This window comes from Lampris incognitus, chromosome 15 (genome assembly GCF_029633865.1).
Source record: "Lampris incognitus isolate fLamInc1 chromosome 15, fLamInc1.hap2, whole genome shotgun sequence".
NCBI lineage: Eukaryota > Metazoa > Chordata > Actinopteri > Lampriformes > Lampridae > Lampris > Lampris incognitus.
The window spans coordinates 35609171-35634734 of NC_079225.1; the positions used below are offsets into that span (position 1 = coordinate 35609171).

Consider the following 25564-nt stretch of genomic DNA (forward strand, 5'->3'; position numbering starts at 1 on the left):
CATATACTGTCTTGAATCATATGTTTGTTCTCCTCATTTTTGCTTAGTCTCTGTCAGTTTTCCTCCCACAATCCTTAGATAACTAAAAACTGTAAAACTGACTTCTTCTTTCAGAAGAAGTCTAAAATGTATTTCAGTTAATCAACTATAGACCACAATATATAATTTAGTCATGTACACAGTATACGGCAAATCCAATGGCTGTTTGTTAAAACTCTAGCAGAATAAAGAAGTGTTGCATATAACAGGGTGCTGAGACAGGATGTGTGGTATTGTATGAGGAAGTCGGGAGTTGCTGAGAAGCATGTAGGAGTGGTGCAGGATATGTAAGAGGGAAGTGTGACAGTGGTGAGGTGTGTGGTTGGAATGACAGATGGGTTCAAGGTGGAGGTGGGATTACATCAAGAATCGGCTCTGAGCCCTTTCTTGTTTGCAATGGTGATGGGCAGTTTGACGGACGAGATCAGGCAGGAGTCTCCGTGGACTATGATGTTTGCGGATGACATTGTGATCTGTAGTGAGAGTAGGGTGCAGGTTGAGGAGAGCCTGGAGAGGTGGAGGTATGCACTGGAGAGAAGAGGAATGAAAGTCAGTAGGAGCAAGACCGAATACCTATGTGTGAATGAGAGAGAGGACAGCGGATTGGTGAGGATGAAGGTGTATGAGTTTAAATACTTGGGGTCAACTGTCCAAAGTAACGTGGAGCGCAAAAGAGAGGTGAAGAAGAGGGTGCAGGCAGGGTGGAGTGGATGGAGAAGAGTTTCAGGAGTGATTTGCGGCAGGAGGGTACCAGCAAGATTAAAAAGAAGGTTTACAAGATGGTGGTGAGACCAGCTACGTTACATGGTTTGAAGATAGTGGCACTGATGAAAAGACAGGAGGTGGAGTTGGAGGTGGCAGAGTTGAAGATGCTAAGATTTTCATTGGAAGTGACGAAGAAGGACAGGATTAGGAATGAGTATATTAGAGGGACCGCTCAGGTGGGACAGTTTGGAGACAAAGCAAGAGAGCAAAATTGAGATGGTTTGGACCTGTGTGGAGGAGAGATGCTGGGTATATTGGGAGAAGGATGCTGAATATGGAGCTGCCAGGGAGGAGGAAAAGAGGAAGGCCAAAGAGGAGGTTTATGGATGTGGTGAGGAAGGACATGCAGGTGACTGGTTTGACAGAGGACGATGCAGAGGACAGGAAGAAATGAAAATGGATGATCCGCTGTGGTGGCCCGTAATGGGAGCAGCCGAAAGTAATAGCAGTAGTAGTAGTAGTAGCAGTAGTAGAATAAAGAAGTGTTGCATAACAGTTCCCCTAAAAAGGGGGTATTTTAAAAACAGTAGAAATTTATATGAATGTGCTCAAAGTAACAACATATTTAAAGGACATCTCAGCTGGAACACACATCCAACACCATTCATTTGTGATCACCTCTCTCTGGTTAGGATCATCTTGGATAACAGCATGACAAGCATGACTAAACATGCATGACTGTTTGCAAGCAACATGTCAAATTTCCATGATGTCCATATTACTAGTCTAGATTTTGTGCTTGTGCATCTAATATCATGTTTCTAACTGGAAGCATAGACTGTCTTGATTTACTTATAGCCCACATATCAATATGAGAATGTTATGCTATCATAATACACAAAGAGTAACTAGATCCAAGGCTATTTTAGTGAGTTTGCTGACATCCACGGAAATGTTTCCTGGCAGTTCCAGAGAAACTTGCACATAATAACAGTGTGTTTTCCGGGGACTCTGGTCCCGGTGGCCATTTGACATGGCTGAATACACTCAGACGGGCATCCTGATGGCTCTTCTACTGTTTACAGTGGTGATGGTCCGAGACATCTATATCGGGAGGAGGATGAGTCAAAGCCCGGCCTCAGAGAGCCTCGGCTCAGTGACCGATGGCCTGCGGGACCCCGATACTCTGAAGGCGGCCAAACAAAGCCTGTACCTCAGGCCTTACATAAATTCCAGTACTGCATCTCCTGAGGGTACAGCAAGGTGTTCCAGGAGTACTCTCGCTCTATCAGCCAGCTGTACCCAGACATCCGCATTGAGGGAGAGAACTACCCTCCGACACCCCTCAACGAATATACAGGTAACTTCTTCTCCTACTTCAAGCTGCTTGCCATCACTCTGATAGTGAATGGACAGAACCCCTTTTTCCTGCTGGCCGTGGCTACACTGCGGGCCTGGACCTGGAGCCAGGAGAACAAGATCTTCTCATGTCTGATGGCATTCTTCCTCAGTAACATGCTGGAGACCCTCTTCCTGGAGCATTTGAGATCACACTCAACGATGTCCCCATCTGGTCCAGACTGCAGTCAGGCTACATTCCCAACATCCAGGAGCTCTTCCAGATCCTTGACAACCACATGAAGATGAACCAGGTGGACCAGATGGTGTTCCCTTCCTCGTAGTGCTGCTGAGAATCAGGCTGAAGACAAGCAGGTGTGCTATGTTCTGGTGTCCTGGCTCAGTGAGACTACCTTGTCTGCTGGCACTAATGAAGGCCTGGCCTCAAAGCAGTTCTCTGTCTGGCCTGGCTGAATGTCCACTGCCACAAAACAAGTGCTCCTTCTGCCCGGTTTACACCGCTGCCACAGCCATCGTTGTCTTTGAATATAAGCTCTTAAACCCGCCTGTCCTTATCCTTGGCCGAACTGGGTGAAGTTACCTGGTTCCATCAAACTCATGTGCTGTCACTGCAGTTGAAGTTGGGTTTTCCATAGAAATTTGGTAAACAGACAATATAATGAGGCAAAGTAGACGAGCAGTTGTCTAGAATCGATTTTTACCATTATTTTATAGTTTTGCCCTTAATTACCGATGTTTATTTTGCCTCCATTCCTAACCCATCTGGCTTGCCTGCACTGCCTCCACATATTACCGATGCTCAACATCTGTTTGATCCCAAAGTACTCATAATCCCTTGGTGGCACGGTGGCCCAGTGGTTAGTGATGTCGTCTCACAGCAAGAAGGTCCTGGGTTCGAACCCCAGGGTTGTCCAACCTTGGGGGTCATCCCAGGTTGTCCTCTGGGTGGAGTTTGCATGTTCTCCCCGTGTCTGTGGTGGGTTTTCTCTGATTGCTCCAGTTTCCCCCACCATCTAAAAGACATGCATGTTAGGGTTAATACTCCTGTCTGTGCCCCTGACTGAGGCATGGCAAGACGAACTGGAGTTGGTCTGCGGGCGCTGCACGGCGGCTGTCCAATGCTCCTCACTACACAGATAGGATGGGTTAAATGCAGAGCGTAATTTCCTTACGGGATCATTAAAGTATATCAAAATTAAAAAAAATAAAAATGTACAGGTTAAAAACCATGTAAAGGTTAAAAACATGGCAGGCTGGTCTTGGTACTCTGTGACGTTAGCATAACGGGATAAACACAGCTGCAGCTAATAATTAACAAAAAATGAGTCTTGGATATAGATGCACCAAATAGTTAATATTAATAGTAACTGACAATTATTAGTGCTGTCTGCCCAATGACTGCTGGAATAGGCTCCAGCATCCCCATGACCCTGAGTAAGGATAAGTGGTGCTGATACACCAAAATCGAATGTTACTGTTATTAGCTGCAGCTGTGTTTACCCTAAATTAATTAATATTAATTAATCAGGAGAATTAATCAAGGTTTCTAATAAATTAGAATGTTTTAAGCAATTCCTGTAATATTTTACAATTTCTGGTTAATTGCCTTGTTACTTGGAAATTATCTAACTTTAAAATAGTAAAACCATAACACCAACATCAACAATGACATTAATGGCTTTATTTTAATAATACTTTTAAATACAAGATGAACGACATGCTCCACAGGTAACTAAAATGCAATGCAATGAGCAATGGAATAGCAATAGAAAAAAAGCAAGGGATCACAAGAGATTAAAAAAAATCAAAATAAATCTGAACGATTGATAGAAAAAGTACGGAGCCCCTAAGGGGACATGGGCGAATTTTTTATTTTGTTAACTATCTCGTGCTAACTCGTGAGCACCAGTTAGTATCTCGTGAGCACCAGTTGGTATGTCGTGCGCACGAGAGATAGTTCACCAAAAAAAATCGTCCATGTCCCCTTAGGGGCTCTGTAAAAAAAGAGGCCAAACATTTTTTTTTTGTAAGTTTTCTATAAGAAACTGTTGACAACACTAATCTGAGCTCCTGTTGGCTGTTTCAAAACCAAAGTGGCCCCATTGGCTAAGCCGTTAGACCCTCCAGTACTGAGGCTAGCTTTCTGAACATTGATAATGACTTGGTCTACAGATCTCAGGCTAGTGCTAGTGTTAGGTAGCTAGTGCAATGACACTGAATTAGAGATTATACTATATTTCCTTACTGTATAGCTGTTTCTAGTGATTATGCGAATAGCTAGTAGCTACATTTCAACAAGTTTTCATTGCCCATATATTATTAGTTGCAAACAAATGATTTTTTATTAAGATGCCAGTAAAAAGTGCATGACATTCATTTAATCTGCTCAAAACAATGGTATTTGTAGCGCATTTTTTTTCTGAAACAATCCAATCTACTTTATCAATATTTTTATGAGGATCAAACAATAAAATCGAGATTAAATTTGAAATTACAATCAAAATCACCCCTAGATTTCTTATCTTTTTGCACCATAGGCCCCTGTTTCTAATTCTGTGCAGAAAAAAAACCCTATTGATTTAACAGCAAAATAAACTTGATTCAGAATTGTCCTTCGTGAGCATTACAAGATATTCCCCCTTCAGACCAGTATGACATATTTCTAGTAGAAGCAATGATAGAGGAAAACACTTTCGAATTAGCAGTCAGGTAGAGCTGTGTATCATTAAACAATATCCATATGAATAACACACCTTGGAGGTATATTATATAAAATTGAGAAAAGGATAGGGCTAAAGATTGAACCTTGGGGGGCTCCAGTGTAACAGCTGCAGAGCGAAAGAAAATTATTTCAAATTAAAAGTATATTATTTATTTCTAGGGATGAGACAAAATATCGATACAGGAATATATTGTATTACTTCCTCTTGCGATACGTTATCGATAGACTGGCGCCAAATATCGAAATTTCTAATTAAAATATGCAGGTGCTCTAAACGGATTCCCCCCACCAATTTGACTTACCAGAGTCACTACTTCATGACTCCACGTGGTGGCGCTTAACAAATGAATGAGGGTGAATGAGGGTAAACTGGTGGTGAAGAAGAAGAAACTCTGGCTCTTAAACATATTTTTGGATCTTAAAACATATTTTGATAAGGACATTTCACCAAAAAGCATGATTTGTTATTGATATTCAACAATCCTAATTTCTCCAGCAATGAACAATATGTCATTAACTTGCTCATTATTTTAGCAAAATTCTATATTCATAAAATGAAAATTTTGAAGAAGTTACCATCTTATGAAACATTTAAACAAACAGATCTAAGTATATGTCTTCAAACTCTGCTACATTTAAAAACCTGTAATAAGATAGTAACCAAAACTATTAATGTATGCAAACTCTTCAGGATTATACCTGATCAAGTAGACCTCTTGTGTGGGTCCATATGTTGTTGTTGTTTCGTTTGTTGTTTTGTTTTTGTTTTTTTGTTTTTTTGTTTTTATTCTGTTTGTACATTTCTGGCATGGAACTAATTGCCCTGGTCTTTTTTTCTGTTCTATTTGTCTATTTTTTGTCAAATTGAAACGTCAGAAAATATTTTTCAATGGAGACGAAGAAGAATAAGTAGCAGCATATGCAGCAGCAGCAGCAGCAGCAGGGAAAATGGCGGGCAGCGTGGACGGCGGCAGAAAGCAAACCCTAGAGGCACCGTTAGCTTACTGAAAAAGACCTAGTAGTCGTTACTGACAATGGATCAAATATGACTAGTTGAGCTGACTGGTTATCAACACATTCGGTGTTTTGTGCAAATACTGAACCTCGCGTCACAGCATGCCCTGTAACTGACAGCTGTTGCTCAAGTGTTTGTGACGGTTCGGAGGATTTCCGCCCTCTGCCACAGAAGCACCGCGGATGCACTGAAGACAAACCAGAGGATGCTGGACCTTCCACAACAAAAGCTAATTTGTTGTTGTCCGATGGAAAAGCGCCCCTGAGCTGCTCTTCCTGGTTCTTGAGCAGCAGCCTGCCATCTGTGCAGCCCTTATCTCCCGAGGTGAGTTGGTTATCGTACATTGTTACTGATAAAGTGTATTAAAATCTGCATGTATCTGAATTGTTTGTATGTCATACAGACTCAATTGTAATAATGAGGTTGTGAATAATATAGCCTAAAATATGAATTCACGAGTTTTAATTAAAGTGCTATGCTGCTCTGTTCTTGCATTAAAGCTTAGGTAAGTTGAATTTTAATAATGACTAGGTTCTGAACTGTATGAAATCCATCCATCCATTCACCCATTATCCAAGCGCTTATCCTGATTAGAGTAGCAGGAAGCTGGAGCCTATCCCAGCAATCATTGGGCGGCAGGTGGGGAGACACCCTGGAAGGCCACCAGGCCATCACAGGGCCGACACATTCACACCTAGGGACAATTTAGTATGGCCGGTTCACCTGACCTACATGTCTTTGGACTGTGGGACGAAACCGGAGCACCCGGAGGAAGTCCAATGTAGATATTGAAATAAAAGTTTTGGATTTTTTCCTTTTAATCCTTTTTAAATCATGTACACTTCTAGTAAAACAGACAGACAACTGACAACTGTGTTTATATATTTGTGTTATGTCCTAGACAATAATAAGGCTTCTTTCATTTCCCTCAGCGAACCCAGGGAGTTCCCAGGAGCGGTCTCCTTTAATTTTGTTGCAGTAATCAGGCGGTGAACTCCACAGAGTGGGGTGTCTGACTGAAAGCATCGTGGTGTGACACGTGGAGAATAGTGGGATGAGCTCACACACCATTTTGAGTCGTACCGCTCCAGGCCTAAGAACGAGCATAGCAATAGATCCTTAGCTTGTTTTGAGTTCTTTGATGCCTTCAATGTCCAAGGCCCCACCTTCCCATTTTCTCTCCAGACCTGCTCTGGAGTAACAGAGGCCATGGGGAGAAGAGCCTTAAGAAAGTCCTCTCAAAGCCTTAGACCCCTTTATGGCCTTCTGAGGGTCAGAGGTCATGTCAGAGAAGCCGAACTCCAGCAAGAAGAGAAAACTCCTCTCATCATTCCTAGCAAGCACCTTAAAGCAACACTTCTGGTCAGGTATTACCACGAGAAAACTCAACACCAGGGACGACTGTTCACCGAGGGTGCCTTATGTGCTGCTGGTCTCTGGATAGTCGGTGGCAAAAGGCGGGTTAGCAGTGTTATTCATGGATGCGTCACATGCCTAAAATTCATGACACACCTCAGAAACAGAAGATGGCGGACCTTCCAGCAGATCGCCTTTCTACTGAACCTCCATTCACGAATGTTGGCCTGGATGTTTTCGGCCCACGGACAGTATCTTCAGCCAGACAAGGGGTAGCCTCGCTCAGAGTAAGCGGTGGGCAGTTTTTTTTTTTTTTTGCCTGCACGAGTGTAAGAGCTGTTCACATCAAGGTCATCGAGTCTCTAGATGTGTGGAGCTTCATCAATGCCCTCAGGTGTTTCCTTGCCAGCAGGGGTTCAGTGAAACTCATCCATGCCGATCGAGGAACCAACTTTGTCAGTGCTTGTAAGAAGCTTAAGATTCCTAACAATATTGACAACACTTCTGTCGAGGAGTTCCTGTTAGATCAAGGCTGCACATGGCAGTTCAATCCTCCCCACGCCTCTCACATGGGTGATTCATGGGAGAGAATGATTGGTGTAGCAAGAAAAATCTAGGATTCTATGTTCCTGCGTCTCGGGTCTTAAAAGCTGACCCACGAGGCCCTTACTACACTGATGGCAGAGGTGGCTGTTATTGTCAATGCCAGACCTCTTATTCTGGTGTCCACCAATCCAGACGATCCTCTCATCCTTACACCAGCAACCCTCCTCACTCAGAAAGTGAGTCTTCCTTCTGCCCCGGTTGGTGACTGGGTCAAAGACCTCTACAAATCCCAGTGGTGACAAGCCCAGCATCTGGCTCAAACCTTTCTTCGCTTCAGCCACAAAGGAAGTGGCAGTCTTCCCAGTCTGAACTTCAGCCTGGACGCATTGTGCTTCTCAAGGGTGACCAACTTAAGAGGAATGCATGGCCTTTGGGACTGATAACTCAAGTCTTCCCCAGCAAAGACAATAGGCTACGCAAGGTAGAGATCAAGGTCTACGAAGGACAGGACTAAAGTGTTCCTGTGGCCTGTTACTGAGACAGTCCTGCTCGTCGCTCCTGAGAAGGAGACATAATAACTGTGTTAGAGACTGTTGGGTTGTGGCGGTTAATCCTGCCAGACGGGGGTGATTAACCGCCATTAATCTGTTATGGTAGTGCCCTGTGTGATGGCCTGGCGGCCCGTCCAGGGTGTCTCCCCACCTGCCGCCCAATGACTACTGGGATAGGCTCCAGCATCCCCGCAACCTTGAGAGCAGGATAAGCGGTTCGGAAAATGGATGGATTTCAATTGTTTTCTGTGAAAGGTAGTGGTTCCTTTAAGAAACACAGGAAGTTAGCCTCCCATGTGACTTTAGTCAGGAAGGGAAGACGCATTGCAAAAGTACTGCTATTCTTTTTAGGATAACTTTTTCCATCAGCAAGCGTCTGCACACGTCTTATGCCGTCCGTAGCATCACTGGTATGTAATTCGATCTTTTATCATTATCTACAATTGTAATTCATTATTTGGTATAAAATAAGCGTTTTATGTATTTTGATGTAAAAAGGCTACCAAGCTAATTTCGGTCGAGTCCATGTACAGCCAATGCTATGTGTATAGTCATGAGGAGTTATAGTAAAACACACTGATTGACACCGTATTTAAATAAGACTGTTACGGGTCGTTTGATTGATAATTTGTTAAATATGCAATGTAAACTATGTAAGCATTGAAAAGGGGCAATTTAACTCATAATAGAAGTGTGTTTGCAATGGGGTATTTACAGTAAGCATAGTTTTGTTTTGTTTTATCTGTTCTCAGTTTCACCCTTTTGCAAATCAATAAACCTGCGGACGGTGGATGAACAGGAGGTGTTTAACTTACTGCCAAGTTGTCAGTACATAACAAGGGCGGCATAGTTGTCCCCCCCCCCCCAAAAAAGTGAAAAATAGTGATGATGATGATTTATTTCGAACATGTAAATGAGAAGGATGTAACATGCAGATAAACCATTGCCAATAATCTGAAATGATCAACAAATCCACACATCAAACTCAGTGAACAAATCTCCGTATGCATCAGATTACTTCTCACATGTTGGAAAAGCAGTAGGAGGAAGTATACACTTATTTTTCCCTAACCCTTCTCACCTACTCTTAAGTTAATTCAGCAACTGTACATTACAAACTCAATTCCCGCTGTACTGTGTAGTTCAAATTCAGTGCAAATTGTGCTGCACAATACAAACTCAACTATTGTGAACAATAGGAGAAAAAAAACACATCAAAAACACAACCTAATGTCAGGTACCAAGAATAAACAGATCTCAATGCTATGTACAACCCAAATATCCACTCGGTGTCATAGAAAGAAAAAAAATAATTTAGTGATAAATAAAACTTAGACAGCTAACGCAACTTTTCATCATCCCTATATCTCTTGATCAGTCCTTTGTACTTCTTGAACTGCTTAATGTACTGTGTTTGAGTTCCATGCTCAGACTTCCACAATTTTTATAGTGTCTTCACAATCAAGATTGTCAACTTAAAAAAAAAAAGTATTCTTGTTATCTACATGCTCTATGTCTCTGTCTTCCTAATGCCGCTACCTAGTGTTAACTCCTAACCACATCAGTCAACTATGACCTGTTGGTTCTTATTTAGTGGTTGGGACTTTAGCCGAGGAATAGAGAGTATTATTGCAAACATTTATCTGTAGGTGCCTGCCAGTATTTCAAAAGTAGAGTTTAATTTACGTCACTTTAACAATTTTTATGTACTGGAACATCAGCGTGAACAGAGGATAGTAATTTCTTGTATTCAGATCGTATTTACTTATCATCTCTTTGGACGCAATCTGGGTGAGAGAAAAAAAAATTCAGCCCATGGTGTGACTAGCCCCATGAAGGCTGAGCTTCTCATTTTGCATGAGGCTGTTGTCAGTGAAATGAGAGTGCATGGCAATAGCTGTCATAGGTGCTGTTCTAGCTCTTTGGCTGGAAGAGCGGACTCTAGAGCACATCAGGTAGAATAACTCCATCACATTGAGAAACAGAGAGATGCAAGACACTACCAGCATGAACAATATGAAGATTGTCTTCTCTGTAGGACGAGACATGTAGCACTCAACAGTGAAGGGGCAGGGGGCCCGAGAGCAGACGATTCTTGGGTCCATGACAAACCCATACAGATAGTATTGCCCCACGATGAAAGCTACTTCCAGAATGATCCTGAATAATATGCTGGCCGTGTAGCTCCCCAGAAGGTCTCCCTTAATCTTGATATGGCCCTTTTCATCTGAGTATTTTGGAAACTTGATCAGTTCTCTCCCTGAGTTTTTCTGTATGTGTTCCCTCAGCTTGTTCTCCTTGTGAACGATGTGGAGGACGTGAGCTAGGTAGACAAGAGTTGGCGTTGAGACAAAGATGATCTGAAGAATCCAGAAACGGATATGCGAAATTGGGAAGGCATGATCATAACAGACGTTCTTGCAACCAGGCTGTTTGGTGTTGCAGATCATGTTGGACTGTTCATCACCCCATACCTGAAATGTAAAGATGCTGTAGAGTGAGATTGATGCAACAATACAATGAAAGTTACTTTGTAAATATAAGATTTAAAGATCATATGACAATGTATCAATGGTTCACCTTAATTTGTCTGTTGATATTATTTTTAAGTGTTGCATAAAGCTAAACTTTCTTGAAAGAAAAATGCGAGTAGACCTTTTCTGCGCCAGCTCCCAGGATCATGATCCTGAAGATAAAGAGCACAGTGAGCCAGATCTTTCCAATGACAGTGGAGTGGGACTGGACCTTGTCCAACAGCGACGACAAAAAACCCCACTCTCCCATGGTCTCTGATCTGATGAGATAAATAAATGACAAATTGTTTTTCTTCATTGTTTCCTTATGAATTCCCTCTTTTACTCTAGTTGACGTATAAAGTTGAAGAGGTCCACAAAGCAAACCAAAATATCCCCCTTCATTGAAAAAGAATAATCGAACGATTTTTTTCCCCCTCCCGGTTCACTTTTAGCTTTCACATGTACTCCTAAAGTCCTTGTTTAAACAAACCTACCATATCTAAAACATATATTATATGCATACATACATATAGTAACAAAGTACATGAATATAGGTTACTGTACCCCGCAGGTAAATTAATTTAATATACAGAAATATGTGATTTAATCAGTCAATATCCATTGCAGTGAGAGTGAAAAGATGTCAAGGGACATCAAGGCATAGTAAAAACCCTAATCTATGGATTTTTTTTACAAAACAAAGATGTTCAAGTCATAAAGTATATTGCAACACATACATTTATCTCATATTATCTTAGTCTAAGTGTACTGGAGATGTTGTCTGTAAGTAGAAAGATGGAGAAATAGCAAGGGAGCGCTATACTTATCGGCATGAAAATGCAGTGATAATAGCAATAGGAAGACAAGAACATAGAAAATCTTGATAAAAATATCTGAGATTTTTCCATAAAACTCAGTTTGTACAGTAACGGGCCTCCTATCAGTCGGTCACAATGTCCACACATGAGTTGTGTGCAAAATTTGAGCAGCCTCTTTCTATGCAGAAATTTACAATCCAACGAGTTTAGATATGTGAAATATATACTCCATACTCTTCCATACTCTTCTCAATTCATTGTTCAAGTTGACACTCAAATTTATGTCACATCTGTAAAAACAATACATCTGTAAAAAAAAAAAATCAGTAAACTGCAGATAAGTCGTGAAATCACATTCCCTATAGTGTCACAAATGTAACACAAATACTACCAAACAGGATAAAACATAACATCTTACCTTTAAGCCTCAGACAACGTCCTTTCCAGACAGCACACTAGTGACAAACTACAGAGGCGAATGCTGCGCTGCACAGAACACCAAACCTGTCTAAGCACCTTGAACTTTACATTTGTGGGATTACACAAGTGTTGTGTGAGCTGTCACGTTGTCCTGACATCTGGAAATTTCATGCAGAGTAGAGATTTTGGGTAGAGGTCTGACGTTACTGTTAGAGGTTAATAATTGACAGAAAAACAAGTTAAATTCACCCCTTACCATGTGCTTTGCTATGACTGCATGCTTACAATATTACAGGTGACCACATATTGCCAGTATGCTCAAGGATGGTAAAAAAGTGGCATGAAATTATACAGTACAGTTTATTAAATCAATCTTAACTGAGGAACCCCTCAGATTATTATTTCATGCCTTAGTTTAATGAGTTTAATCACACTGACAACATCCAATAGGGCATTAATGTTTATTTTTCTGATCATTTTTACGTTTAAAATATGATTTGTCGTTACTTTAAAAAAATACATAGTTGCAAATTCAGGGGTAAATTTGTTAATCAATCAATCAATTAGTTTATGGATATATTTAATTTTAACCCTCAACATATCAGGTTTTAGTCTGAATTTTGTCTTTTCATACATTGATATCCAGCATCAGTGATAGACAGCTGGTACGCTGGATAACCCCAGATATGAATTGCTATTGAAATATTTCTTATCAGTATTTAATTTCACAATCCCCAGTCTTTTTACAATGTCTAGAGAACACGCCACTCCTCAGTCTGAACTTATCTCGAGCCTACACTATAACTAACGTGTACTTTAAGAGCTGTTGCCTTGTGTTATGCAATCTCGTCATCTAACAAAAAAGTTGCCAGTCAAACAGTACTTTTTTTCCACCATAGACTTTATTTATTCTTTCAAAACAGCATATGTAAAAGCAAACAAAGGAAACAACATTTATTTTCATCATTCATCACGAAACAAACAGTTCTTCTCCCCAAAGCCTATAAAAGTGATCAGTATTGTTATAACATAATAAATGGTCATTAGCAATAACTGAGAAACTCAACTTTTTTTCTTTCTTTTTTTTACTGTGAAGCAAAACATGTACAGTATAAGCAAAGAGAAATATTTTGCTCTTTATCCTGCCACTGCAAGATGTCTTACATGAATTTACAAATGCGTGTTAATATACATAGGAAAATAAATAGTATACCTATTTTACACTGCTAAATTAACAACAGAGTTCAATTTCAAATGGAAAGGCCTTAAAATAAATTTCCAAATTCAAACATCTATACAAAAAAAAAAAAACATCACTTGTAAAACACTTTTCTCAGCATTTTGACATTGCACAGGTGACTGGCACATAGAGATTTAGACCTGAGTCAGCAAATGGCCATGAGAAAAACTTCAAAACGGGATTTAAAATGTTTTTTTATTTTGCTTTATCAATGTCACAACAATGATTTCTAATGGCCACCCAGCAGCTTTCTCCCCTCCTTTGCGCCCTCCAGGCTTCCTCCAAGACTCTGGTTGCTTTCCATCTCCAAGTTAATCTTGTTTTGAAGCAGTGCGTCGTCTGTACTGGGCCACAAGGGAGCAGACAGGCTGGCGGGGTTCAGCGCTGAGGTGATTTTGTGAGTACGCTGGCGGGACCCACATCTGACTCGTTTGTAGAGCAAGTAGACGACCTCAATGACATTGAGGAGCAAGGAGACACAGGCCACCACCAGCATGAAGATGATGAAGATGGTCTTCTCTGTGGGACGAGACATGTAGCACTCCACGGTGAAGGGACAGGGCTTCTTGGAGCAAGGGAACATGGGGACCATGATGAAACCGTAGAGGTAGTACTGACCCATGATGAAGGCAGCCTCAATGATGATCTTGGCGACTAGCTGGGTCATGTAGCTCCCCAGTAGGTTCCCCTTGATTATTACCTTGCCCCTATCATTGGTGTACTTGGGATGTTTGAGTTGGTTGCAGCTGGGTTTAGTCAGCTGCTCTCTGAGCTTGTTTTCTTCGTGGATGACGTGCATGGCGTGGCCCAGGTACACCAGGGTTGGCGTGGCGACAAAGATGATCTGCAACACCCAGAAGCGGATGTGCGAGATGGGGAAGGTCCAGTCATAGCAGACGTTCTCGCAACCAGGTTGCTGGGTGTTACATATGAAGCCCGACTGCTCGTCGCCCCAGACGCTTTCGGCGCCAGCCCCCAAAACCATGATCCGGAACAAGAACAGGACACTCATCCAGATCTTTCCGATGACTGTAGAGTGGGCCTGGACCTTGTTCAGCAAGGATGATAAGAACCCCCAATCTCCCATCTTGATGGTCAGTTATTCTGTGATAAGAGAGACAGGAAGGGAAATAAGTACCAGCAGGTAAAAATGACAATCCTCAATCTACCAACGTTTTCAGTAATATTGGTTGAGTCTGAGACTGAAACATGAAACCATAACATATTCAATATGAGTAGTAAGGTCCTATACATCAAGTAGCAAGTAATCAAGGAAGTGACAAAAACCTTAAAGACTCATGGCACACCTTGCTTAAAGTTGCCAAAATGTTTTAATTACTAATTCAGTGAGTAACCTCAAGGAAAAAGATGTTCTTTTTTCACCGTTTAATTAAACTTAAAAAGAAGTGTTCTTCCAGGGTTATGAGTTGTTGAATTGTGAATGAAGTTAAATTAAAAAAAGGTGTGAACATAGCTAGTGCCATCTTTTCCTTGAATCAGATTTTTTTTATGATTTACCAATCACAATTTTAAGAAAAAACACCAAAATCCCATTATATCATTGAGAAGCACCTTACAATTAGAAGGTGGATCCTAATTAGAGTCACGGGTAGAAATTAACAACAGAAAACACTAGTCGTGCTAAATACTCGCATCTTGTCATATCGTTTTATCTATAATACCACATGAAATAAACAGTGGAGAATTGTCTCTTTTGAAAATTCTTCTCGTAATGTCCCCACAGAACATGTTAATTGTGACTGTGAACAAGATTTGATAAAATAAAACATGAAAAAACTATACTAGTTGATCTAGTTATACGGAGAAAAGTCTCACCAATCAGCCAATCAGTCAGTCTTGCCCCGAGATAATATTAATATCTGTGTATTCCTGAGCAGAGGACAGAAATCGTTGCTGCTTACCCAGATGCCAGGCAGAAATGACGCTGTGAGTCTTGGACATATCACTAACTGAGGTTGGACCTTGGAGTTTTGTTTTGCAGCGGAGGGCAACAGAACCGGAGAGAGACTGCATTGCGTAACATCTGGCTTTACTGTCACGTTGTCAGGTTAAAAATCCTGCAGGCTAGATGTGTTTAGTCTGGTATATGGGTTTGAATATTTGGCAATGGGGTGCAAAAGTCTAAACTTTTACATCAACAAACACCGGCCAACAAATGGTACTACTGATCTTACTCATCTAAATATATGTACTTTGCCGGTGTTGGGGAAAATTTGAGTCCCAAAACTAAGTGAATGGGGGACTTTTTATCTTGCTGCTTATTACAGCAATTTGGTGTACTCCACCTTCACTGGTTTTGTAGCGAGTGAATAGTGCTGGAATGAAGACCTGCTCAAGATGCTGGAGTATTAAGTATTGGTACTAGAGTAGGTGGGTGAATTTATTTGACACCAGAAAATATATATTTATATGAGAGAGAGAGAGAGAGAGAGAGAGAGAGAGAGAGAGAGAGAGAGAGAGAGAGAGAGAGAGAGAGAGAGAGAGAGAGAGAGAGAGAGAGAGAGAAGGTAAGCGGTTGGGCATGGTGTACTGTACACAGTGTTCACAGGGTCAGAAACTCGTGAGAATGGTATTTGGATGCAGGTGTGCCTTGTTGTCCTAATAGGTGAACTCTGACCGGTGACCCTGACAGAGGCTAAACCATCTTTAACAGCATCAAATTCACCTTGTTTTTTTTTTACTCCTGCTGATGTATGCTTTATTGCATTATTATTATTTCATTTGTTGATTGCAATAATGTTTTTGTTGCTATGTTTTATTGTATTTGATGTAAGGTGACCTTGAGTGTCATGAAATGCACCTATAAATAAAATGTTTATTATTATTATTATTATTATTATCTTTTTTCTCTCTAGCACAAATTTGTCTAAACTTTCTACAGACGGATCGATGGTGCACGCCAAAAAAATTCACGGGATCTTCATTTTGATGCTTTAGAGGGTCTGTTTGCATTTATGCAACATGTGTAAACACAGTGGTACAAATCAACATTGGTTTTGAAGTATGATGGGTCAAGAAAGTTTTTTTTTCTGTCTACAGGTCAAAGCAATCAAAAATACCCAGCACACCCCAGTAAGTACACCCAAAATACAGTAAATAATGTAATTAGTTTATTGTGATTTCAAATTCCCCGAATTTCTTTCCATCAATTAAATACCTCATTTTCACATGTGGTGGCACAGGGGTGCAATTGCTAGGGTGGTCAACTCACAGGAAAAAGGTCCTGGGTTCCAACCCCAGGGTTTTCCAAACTTGGGGGTCGTCCCGGGTCGTCCTCTGCGTGGAGTGGCATGTTCTCCCCGTGTCTGCGTGGGTTTCCTCCGGGTGCTCCGGTTTCCTCCCGCAGTCCGAAGACATGTAGGTCAGGTGAATCGGCTGTACTAAATTATCTCTAGGTTTGAATGTGTGTGTGTGTGTGTGTGTGTGTGTGTGTGTGTGTGTGTGTGTGTGTGTGTGTGTGTGCGGGCCCTGTGATGGCCTGGCGGCCTGTCCAGGGTGTCTCCCCACCTGCCGCCCAGTTACTGCAGGGATATGCTCCAGCATTCCATGACCCTGATTAGGATACACGGCTTGGATAATGGATGGATGGATTTTCACATGTGAAGATATGCAGGTTATATTGTGAAGGTTTAAAACTTGAAGCTAAACTAGCAGGTGTCTCAACAGCGTAAAGTCAGAAAGTGACATTATTAGATAGATCTGCACCCGAAGCAGACAAGCCCTGTATGAGTCCAACTTAACAGCAACAAATACATCTGCTTACCGGGACAGACCAGTTCTTTAACTTTAAACCTATACACAGCCGGGTCAGACAGTAAGGGCCGGGATTATCAAAGTTCATTTTGCCAAGTTCAAACCTGAATGTTGGGAAAGAAACCTAAAAACACATCATCCCTTTGACGGTCGGTCACGGTCACTTCGACCATGTACAGGAGAACAAGTGTAATGGCAAAGCATCAGTTGCTTTGAAATTAAAAGCCCAGTTTGTTAAAAACAGTTGTCTCTGACCGTGTTAAACACCTTGGTTAGCTCTTTAAATAGGGAGTCGTAACCCCTAAGATCTCTAAGTTAACAGAAATATATTCTGTGACTGTCAACGCTGCCATCATTTTGTTGTGTTTCCTCCTAAACTCTCAATTAGTAACTTGATGGTATGTCATTTGAATGTGCAAAAAAAAAAAAACCCTCTCAAGTTGCTTACCAGCCAAAGAATAGGGAACTTTGACCAGGATAGATATTAATCCTAGTCCTGTTTCTTAACTAAGGGGAAATGGCATGGTCTGGCAGCATGTGGGTATATGAAGACACATTTTTCTAAGTTCAACCATTCTGAAAGTAAATCTCGTGTATTTAGCTTAATTACATTTTGAAATAGCTTAATTGGTAGTCTAACTACTCTTTGTATGAGGAACTTACTTTACAAATATACACATCTTCAAAGATGTGAAGTTGTGAATGGGATATTTGGGATATGAGACACACTGCTATGCATCTCTTTATTGTATATACTATGTGAACTATGTGGGCAGCACAGTGGCGCAGTGGTTAGCGCTGTCGCCTCACAGCAAGAAGGTCCTGGGTTCGAACCCCAGGGTCGTCCAACCTTGGGCCGCATCCCAGGTCGTCCTCTGTGTGGAGTTTGCATGTTCTCCCTGTGTCTGCGTGGGTTTTCTGCGGGTGCTCCGGTTTCCCCCACCATCAAAAAAAAAAAAAAACCATGCATGTTAGGGTTAGTACTCCTGTCTGTGCCCCTGACCGAGGCATGGCAAGACGAACTGGAGTTGGCCCCCGGGTGCTGCACGGTGACTGCTCCTAGCTACACAGCTAGGCTGGGTTAAATGCAGAGCGTAATTTCCCTGCGGGGATCATTTAAGTATATCAAAATCATAAAATATCAAAAACTAATTTACTGCTAAAAATCTTTGATTTGGATGTATCGACAAAGGAAGAAAAAAACTTTTGCAGATGCACAATTATGTATTATTGTTTTGCAGGATAGCAATTTTTTTTTAGCTTTCCTACTGGTGAGTTTGGAAGTTGAAAGTAGGTGTTTACTATCTTGCAATACTTGAACTGTACCTGAGCTGATTCTGAGGCAAGACGTGTGGACAAAAAAGTACATAAAAAGGTAACACCGGTGCAGCAACAGTGTGAAGGAATGTGGAAGACATTTATCAGGTAAATAGTTTTTTTTCTGGATAATACTGCTTTTTACATTGCTTCAACATATCTCAGCGTACAGTGGAAATATAAGATAACAATTCAAGCAAAATGAAGCAATGACAGGGTCCCTTGTTACACAGAACCTACTTTTCAAATGGAAAACACAAGTATTATGTTGAACCAGCTTTGGGTAAAAACAAAAAATGGTCCCGCTGACATGTTAAAGTTATAGTTCTATCAGCTCTATGACATTTCGTTTTCCAAAGCATGATTTGCTTTGGAAAAAAACTCAGTATGCACTGTAATCCCATTCAGCCACTACAAGTTGCACTTTTCATGTGACTGAGCCGTGTTTACAGAAGCTGACTCCCCCATTCAACCCCACCTACTCACAGACATACCCCTTGGCTCCCCAATAGCAAAGCAAACAAAAAAAGTTCAGGGAACGTGAGCATGTTCCGACACTTCAGGTGACGTCGCACGTCAATCCCACCACCCTTCAGATTTGAATCTCCCTCATGTGGTTCTCCTCAGACGACACGCTCTTTGTAACCTCATTTGCCCCACTTTCAGTCCCACCTGTCACCTCGTTGGTGAGATTGATCCAGTTCTGGATCACGTGGTCTTCATTCTTGAAGGCCTTCCTCTCTGTGATCGGAGGGGTCACTGGGGTCACGGTGTAGTCCTGCCTCCTTCCCAGATTCTCCTTCACAGCTTTAACACATAGGTACAGCAGTTCAATCAGGCTGAGGAGTAAGGAGATGCATGCCACAACCAGCATGAACCAGATAAAGACGGATTTCTCTGTGGGCCGGGAGAGGAAGCAGTCCACTAGATGTGGGCAGGGGAACTGGCTGCAGACATAGCTTGTATGGAGAGTGAGGCCGTACAGAAAGTACTGACCCACGATGTACCCGACTTCCAGCAGAATCTTGGCCACAAGATGGAGGACGTAAATGCGAAGCAGACGTCCACGGAGGCTGATCTTACCGCTGCTGTTGCTGTACTTGGGAACTTTGTAACCCTTTCTAAGGAGCAGAGCGGCAGGGTCATCCAGGACCGCATGTTTCTTCATCCTTTCCCTCACCTATATCGTATTGAAAAGACGAGATATAACTGAGACTTTGTAAAGTAGTGCGGGGAGATTCACTGCAAGACAACAGGTTATAATTCTTCAAGGTCGCACCCTTCACATTGGATCAGTAAACATAAAATTACACAAATGCACTGTGCAGTACAAATCAAGTGGGCATCTATAAGGTGTTCCACATGGTTTTCCCACCATGCACAAAATAGCTAAAAAGGAATACCTTTCAACAACAGGCAGGTGTCAAGTCAGACAAGTTTAATGCTGAGCTGTTCAATTTGTGTTCACTCGCCTTTTTCTCAATGTGAATCACATGAAGGACGTAACCGAGGTAGACTAGTGTCGGTGTTGCCACAGAGATAATCTGGAAGGCCCAAAAGCGGACGTGAGAGATGGGGAAGGCACGGTCGTAGCAGACGGCCTTACAGCCCGGCTGCCTTGTGTTACAGACAAAGTCAGATTGCTCATCTCCCCACACCTGAAATGAAATGAGATGAAATGAGATGAGATGAGATGAGATGAGATCAGAGCCAAGTAAAAATTCCACTTACAGTGACTTTGCAATGTTCTTATGTATTAAAAAAAAAGCAAGGAATATGGCAAAACATGCTTAGAGTAGGACGTCTAACAGTGTCTCAGCATATTTATGTAGAAAAGACTTAAGAATCCATGAGTACAAGGCACTAAAAGGATATATGTAATACTATCTTTGCAACAAATTAAGAAAAAAAAACTGACAATCGAAAATGTGCATAAAAGAAAATCCTTGGATAGTACCTCTGCTATACTGTATTTACACTGAGTGTTGTTCTTTTGTGAAAATATTACATTGATGAAAGATCCCACTAACAGGTATATATACACTCACTGGCCACTTTATTAGGTACACCTTGCTAGTACTGGGTTGAACCCCCTTTTGCCTTCAGAACTGCCTTAATCCTCTGTGGCATAGATTCAACAAGGTACTGGAAACATTCCTCAGAGAGTTTGGTCCATATTGACATGATAGCATCACGCAGTTGCTACAGATTTGTCGGCTGCACATCCATGATGCGAATCTCCCGGTCCACCACATCCCAAAGGTGCTCTATTGGATTGAGATCTGGTGACTGTGGAGGCCATTTGAGTCCAGTGAACTCATTGTCATGTTCAAGAAACCAGTCTGAGATGATTCGAGCTTTATGACATGGCGCGATATCCTGCTGGAAGTAGCCATCAGAAGATGGGAACACTGTGGTCATAAAGAAATGGACATGGTCAGCAACAATACTCAGGTAGGCTGTGGCGTTGACACGATGCTCAATTGGTACTAAGGGGCCCAAAGTGTGCCAAGAAAATATCCCCCACACCATTACACCACCACCACCAGCCTGAATCGTTGATACAAGGCAGGATGGATCCATGCTTTCATGTTGTTGACGCCAAATTCTGACCCTACCATCCGAATGTCGCAGCAGAAATCGAGACTCATCAGACCAGGCAACGTTTTTCCAATCTTCTATTGTCCAATTTTGGTGAGCCTGTGCGAATTGTAGCCTCAGTTTCCTGTTCTTAGCTGACAGGAGTGACACCCGGTGTGGTCTTCTGCTGCTGTAGCCCATCTGCCTCAAGGTTCGACATGTTGTGCGTTCAGAGATGCTCTTCTGCATACCTCGGTTGTAATGAGTGGTTATTTGAGTTACTGTTGCCTTTCTATCAGCTCGAACCAGTCTGGCCATTCTCCTCTGACCTCTGGCATCAACAAGGCATTTTCGCCCACAGAACTGCCGCTCACTGGATATTTTCTCTTTTTCGGGCCATTCTCTGTAAACCCTAGAGATGGTTGTGCGTGAAAATCCCAGTAGATCAGCAGTTTCTGAAATACTCAGACCAGCCCGTCTGGCACCAACAACCATGCCACGTTCAAAGTCACTTAAATCACCTTTCTACCCCATTCTGATGCTCGGTTTGAACTGCAGCAGATTGTCTTGAACATGTCTACATGCCTAAATGCATTGAGTTGCTGCCATGTGATTGGCTGATTAGAAATTTGCGTTAACGTGCAGTTGGACAGGTGTGCCTAATAAAGTGGCCGGTGAGTGTGTATATATATATATATATACAGAACTGAGTATTAGTAGCTGGTTTTAAATAAATGCAGGATGCGATACGGTATTGTAGTAGACTTATGGACATAATTCCCCATAGCTTGTTGTTTGTATTAAGTTGACATGCTCACTTTTAAGGACTCGGGGTGTAGCCATGGTAGCAGAGCGCCATGTTGTTGAGACGGGGTTGTGAAATGAAAAATAAACGACACACGCGGTCATGTAGTCAAAGAGAGAAGTTGTTCGTCTATGTTTTCTCCCGGCTCCCACACTGGTGATCCCCTCGACGTTTGTCTGCTGGACATTTCCAGAGACAGCTCTTCATGAACATGATGACTAATGCAGTTTCTCTCAAACTACCGGAGTTCTGGGAGTCGTCAGCCTCGGCTTGGTTCACCCAGACGGAAGCGCGGTTCGTGGGGAATCACTGCGGATACCATAAAATACTGTTATGTGGTGTCGGCCCTCAGGAGTTCAGCAGCAACCAGAGTGGTGAGCCTTCTTAAAAATCCTCCATAGCAGGATAAATATGAGACACTCAAGGCTCACCTGTTGAAAACTTTTGAACTTTCTGACGCTGAGCGAGCCAGCCGGCTCTTCTCTCTACAAGGCCTCAGTGACAGTAAGTCACCTGAACTCATGGACAGGATGCTGGATCTCCTGAGAGAGCACAAGTCTGACTTCCTCGTTGTCCGACTGTTACGGCGACAGCTGCCTTCTCAGGTACGGGCTGCTTTGGCCAACACCGCCCTCACTGCTCATTGCCAATACCTCCAAAGCGGAACACCTGTCTCACCTCTGGACACTTTTCAAGTGGCTCAGCCAGCGCAGGCTGATCGTCAACCCAGCCAAGTGCCAGTTTGGGCTAACCATCGACTTCTTCGGACACCAAACACGGGGTGGTACCCATCTTGTCAAAGGTGGACATCTTCCCACGACTGCTCACAGTCAAGTCCCTGCAAGAATTCCTCGGCATGGTGAACTTTTACCACCATTTTATCCTCCAAGCTTCTCAACTTATGCAACCGCTGTATGAGGCCCTGAAAGGCAAAGCCACCAAACATACTGTAGACTGGTCCGTAGACAGGGACAAGGCATTTGTGGATGCTAAGACTGCTCTGGCTGACGCAACAATGCTGGTGCACCCGTCACCCAAGGCTCCGATCATCATTACTATGACCGCTTTGGATTGTGCAGTCGGTGCGGTACACGAGCAGTGGGTAAATGATGCAGCACCTTCAATTGGGAGCGCCTCACCCTCTACCTCGCCATTTGACACGTCTGTTCCCTGCTGGAGGCCCGCCAGTTCACAGCATTTGTTGGACGACAAACCACTGATGTTCGCCATGACCAAGAACCATGGTCCGCCTGCCAGCAGTGACAACTGTCCTACATTTCAGAGTTCACCACAGCTGTACAGCATCTTGCTGGCAAAACCAACCTCTTCACTGTCTGTGAATGTTCTCATTCATCCAAGTCATGGTTATCCAAAGGAATTGAATCAAGTGCAACTGGACTTGGTATATATCCGTGAAGACGTTTCGCCTCTCATCCAAGAGGCTTCATCAGTTCGAGCCTTTCTGACTAGACCAAGCTAGTCTGACTGGCTGGTGATGAAACTCAGATATTTATCCTCTTTGGAGTCATTATCAGAGCTATTGATGTCCATGGCTCTTTGTGTTCCAATGTTTAGCAACGCCCGTCGTTATCAGAGCTATTGATGTCCATGGCTCTTTGTGATCCGATGTTAAGCAGCGACGGTCGTTGGGGGTGTTAGTTTCGACTTCATTATTCAGTGGTCATGAGAGTCGTTGGAGCCGTTAGTGACCAACTGTTGTTCTTGGAGGCTAGGCTTCTTGAGTCTCCTGGGTAGAGATGGAAGGACGGCATTGTAAGTGGGAGATAGGTGGTGTCGCAGACCTCCTCCTCTGTTGAGGGATGGTTTTTCCAGTTTCGCATCGATGGCTTCCTTCACCCCTCTTTCAAACCATCTATCTTCTCTGTCCAAAATGTGTATGTTGCTGCCCTCGAAGGAGTGTGTCTTCTCCTTTAGGTTTAGATAGACTGCTGAGTCTTGTCCTGAGGAGTTTGGCCTTCTGTGTTGGGCCATCCGTTTGTGTAGTGGTTGTTTGGTTTCTCCTATGTATAGGTCAGTGCAATCCTCATTGCATTGTACAGCATACACCAGATTGCTTTTCTGGGTGTGTGGTACACGGTCTTTGGGATGAACCAGTCTTTGTCGGAGTGTGTTGCTGGGTGTGAAGTATACCAGGATGCGGTGTTTGTTAAAAATTCTCCTGAGTTTCTCGGAGACCCCAGAAACATACAGGATGAAACATACGAGATGAGGAGAAAAGGAACGGAAGGAATAACATAGTCAGCCCGTATGTTTCTGGGGGGGACGTGTGTAATGGACTTATAGACATAATTCACCATAGCTTGTTTGTATTAAGTTAGTGTGCTCACTTTAAGGGCTCAGGGTTTAGCCATGGTTATGGAGCGCCGTGCTGTTGAGGTGGGGTTGTGAAATGAAAAATAAATGACACACGAGTTCATGTAGTCAGAGAGAAGTTGTTCATCAATGTTTTCTCCCAACTTCCACAGTATACCATATATGACGTACATATAGTGCATTACATATTGTAGCATTTACAAAGCATTTAGCATTGTGCGTGTGTGTGCATGTGCGTGCATGCGTGTGAGAGAGACTGCCTTTCCCAGAGAATCCTTTATGAAAAACTGACAAAATGCCTCAAAGACCAACTGAAGAGCTTCCCCAGGACTAGACCCTGGCTTACTGGAAACTATGGGCTCTGACTGGACAAACTGCCGCAGGTCATGGCATGAGGGAGTACAGTTGACTGAGGATAAAAGGGCTGAAAAGCACCTTGCAAAGAAGTCTGGGTTCCTTGTATCTATGACTGCACCACATAAAATGCGTCAGGCTTTTGTGTGCTTCCATCCTTTGGATGAGACATTAAACCGAGGTCCTGACTCACTGCGGTCATTAAAGATCCCATGGCACTTGCTGCAAAGAGTCGGGGGTTCCCCAGTGTCCTGGCAAAATTCCCAACCTGGCTCTCTCCATCTGGCCACCTAATCATCCCCCCATGTAATTGGCTCAATGATTCCTCTCTCTCCACCTCAAGCTGATTATATGGTGAACGTTCTGGTGCAAAATGGCTGCCATGCATCACCCAGGTGGTTGTAACACATTGATGGTGGTTGATGTGAGTTACCCCCTTCAATGTGAAGCGCTTTGGGTGTCTAGAAAAGTGCTATATAAATTTAATGATGATGATGATGATGATGATGATGTTGATTATTATTATTATTACGATCTGGACGGCAGGCTGTGTGCATGCAATATTGGACTTTACAGTCATAAGAGAACCCATAACAACAAGCAGTGGAGGTCATCATCGGTCACAATGTGTGTGAGGCAGTGAATGCATAACCTTGTCTATGCCGATGCCCAGGACCAGGATACGGAAAACAAAAAGTACTGTGAGCCAGACTTTGCCAATGACTGTGGAATGGCTCTGCACCTTATCCAGCAGGCGGCTAAGCATTTCCCAGTCCCCCATTTCTGCCGCCAGCTGTGCGTCTGCTATACACAAGAGTGAAGAGAAAATGAGTTTATTACACTCTGAAGATTTAAACAAATAGTGTCCAATCGTGTAATCTCTGAACGGGATATTCTAACACCTGCTGTGGAAAGAGAAACAAGAGCACAATTCTTCATTGTTAATAAACAAAAGTACAGTTGCAGAATATTTAGCAACGGACGAATGATTGTTTTCTTATTTTGAATATCAGATTGATAATGCTCTATGCACATCTTATACATCTTAAGGCATCGAAGGGGACATTTACAATTCCCATTTACTGGCCTGACTTTCAATGCAGTTGGTTTGCC

At 42.6% G+C, this 25564-nt stretch overlaps 3 protein-coding genes and 1 pseudogene across 3 annotated transcripts; 1 reads left to right on the forward strand and 3 right to left on the reverse strand.

Moving 5' to 3' along the window:
• Positions 1-1777: 1777 nt before the first annotated feature.
• LOC130124924 (selenoprotein T2-like) lies at positions 1778-2426 on the forward strand (annotated as a pseudogene).
• A 6767-nt stretch (positions 2427-9193) lies between these two features.
• LOC130124731 (gap junction Cx32.2 protein-like) lies at positions 9194-12104 on the reverse strand. The gene is made up of 3 exons (XM_056294063.1): positions 12046-12104; positions 10949-11087; positions 9194-10767 (listed from the first exon to the last, which is right to left on the reverse strand). The coding sequence occupies exons 2-3, from the start codon at positions 11075-11077 to the stop codon at positions 10102-10104; spliced, it is 795 nt and encodes a 264-aa protein (XP_056150038.1). The 5' UTR covers positions 11078-11087; positions 12046-12104; the 3' UTR covers positions 9194-10101.
• An 837-nt stretch (positions 12105-12941) lies between these two features.
• gja13.1 (gap junction protein alpha 13.1) lies at positions 12942-15209 on the reverse strand. Its single transcript, XM_056294065.1, has 2 exons — positions 15124-15209; positions 12942-14391 (listed from the first exon to the last, which is right to left on the reverse strand). Exon 2 carries the CDS (start codon positions 14372-14374, stop codon positions 13517-13519), a length of 858 nt encoding a protein of 285 aa, XP_056150040.1. The 5' UTR covers positions 14375-14391; positions 15124-15209; the 3' UTR covers positions 12942-13516.
• A 3761-nt stretch (positions 15210-18970) lies between these two features.
• gja11 (gap junction protein, alpha 11) lies at positions 18971-25232 on the reverse strand. Its single transcript, XM_056294028.1, has 3 exons — positions 25104-25232; positions 19851-20036; positions 18971-19558 (listed from the first exon to the last, which is right to left on the reverse strand). Exons 1-3 carry the CDS (start codon positions 25230-25232, stop codon positions 18971-18973), a joined length of 903 nt encoding a protein of 300 aa, XP_056150003.1.
• Between the last annotated feature and the right edge of the window lie 332 nt (positions 25233-25564).

Bases quoted from the DNA above. Each gene is read 5' to 3' on its own strand.
- gja13.1 (XM_056294065.1), bottom strand. From the start codon at position 14,374: ATGGGAGATTGGGGGTTCTTATCATCCTTGCTGAACAAGGTCCAGGCC.
- gja11 (XM_056294028.1), bottom strand. From the start codon at position 25,232: ATGGGGGACTGGGAAATGCTTAGCCGCCTGCTGGATAAGGTGCAGAGC. The intron at 20,037-25,103 runs GTTATGCATTCA...ATTTCATTTCAG, and splicing joins TGGGCATCGGCATAGACAAG to GTGTGGGGAGATGAGCAATC. The intron at 19,559-19,850 runs GCGAGTGAACAC...AATACGATATAG, and splicing joins TGATTCACATTGAGAAAAAG to GTGAGGGAAAGGATGAAGAA.
- LOC130124731 (XM_056294063.1), bottom strand. From the start codon at position 11,077: ATGGGAGAGTGGGGTTTTTTGTCGTCGCTGTTGGACAAGGTCCAGTCC. The intron at 10,768-10,948 runs GTCTACTCGCAT...TTTACATTTCAG, and splicing joins TGGGAGCTGGCGCAGAAAAG to GTATGGGGTGATGAACAGTC.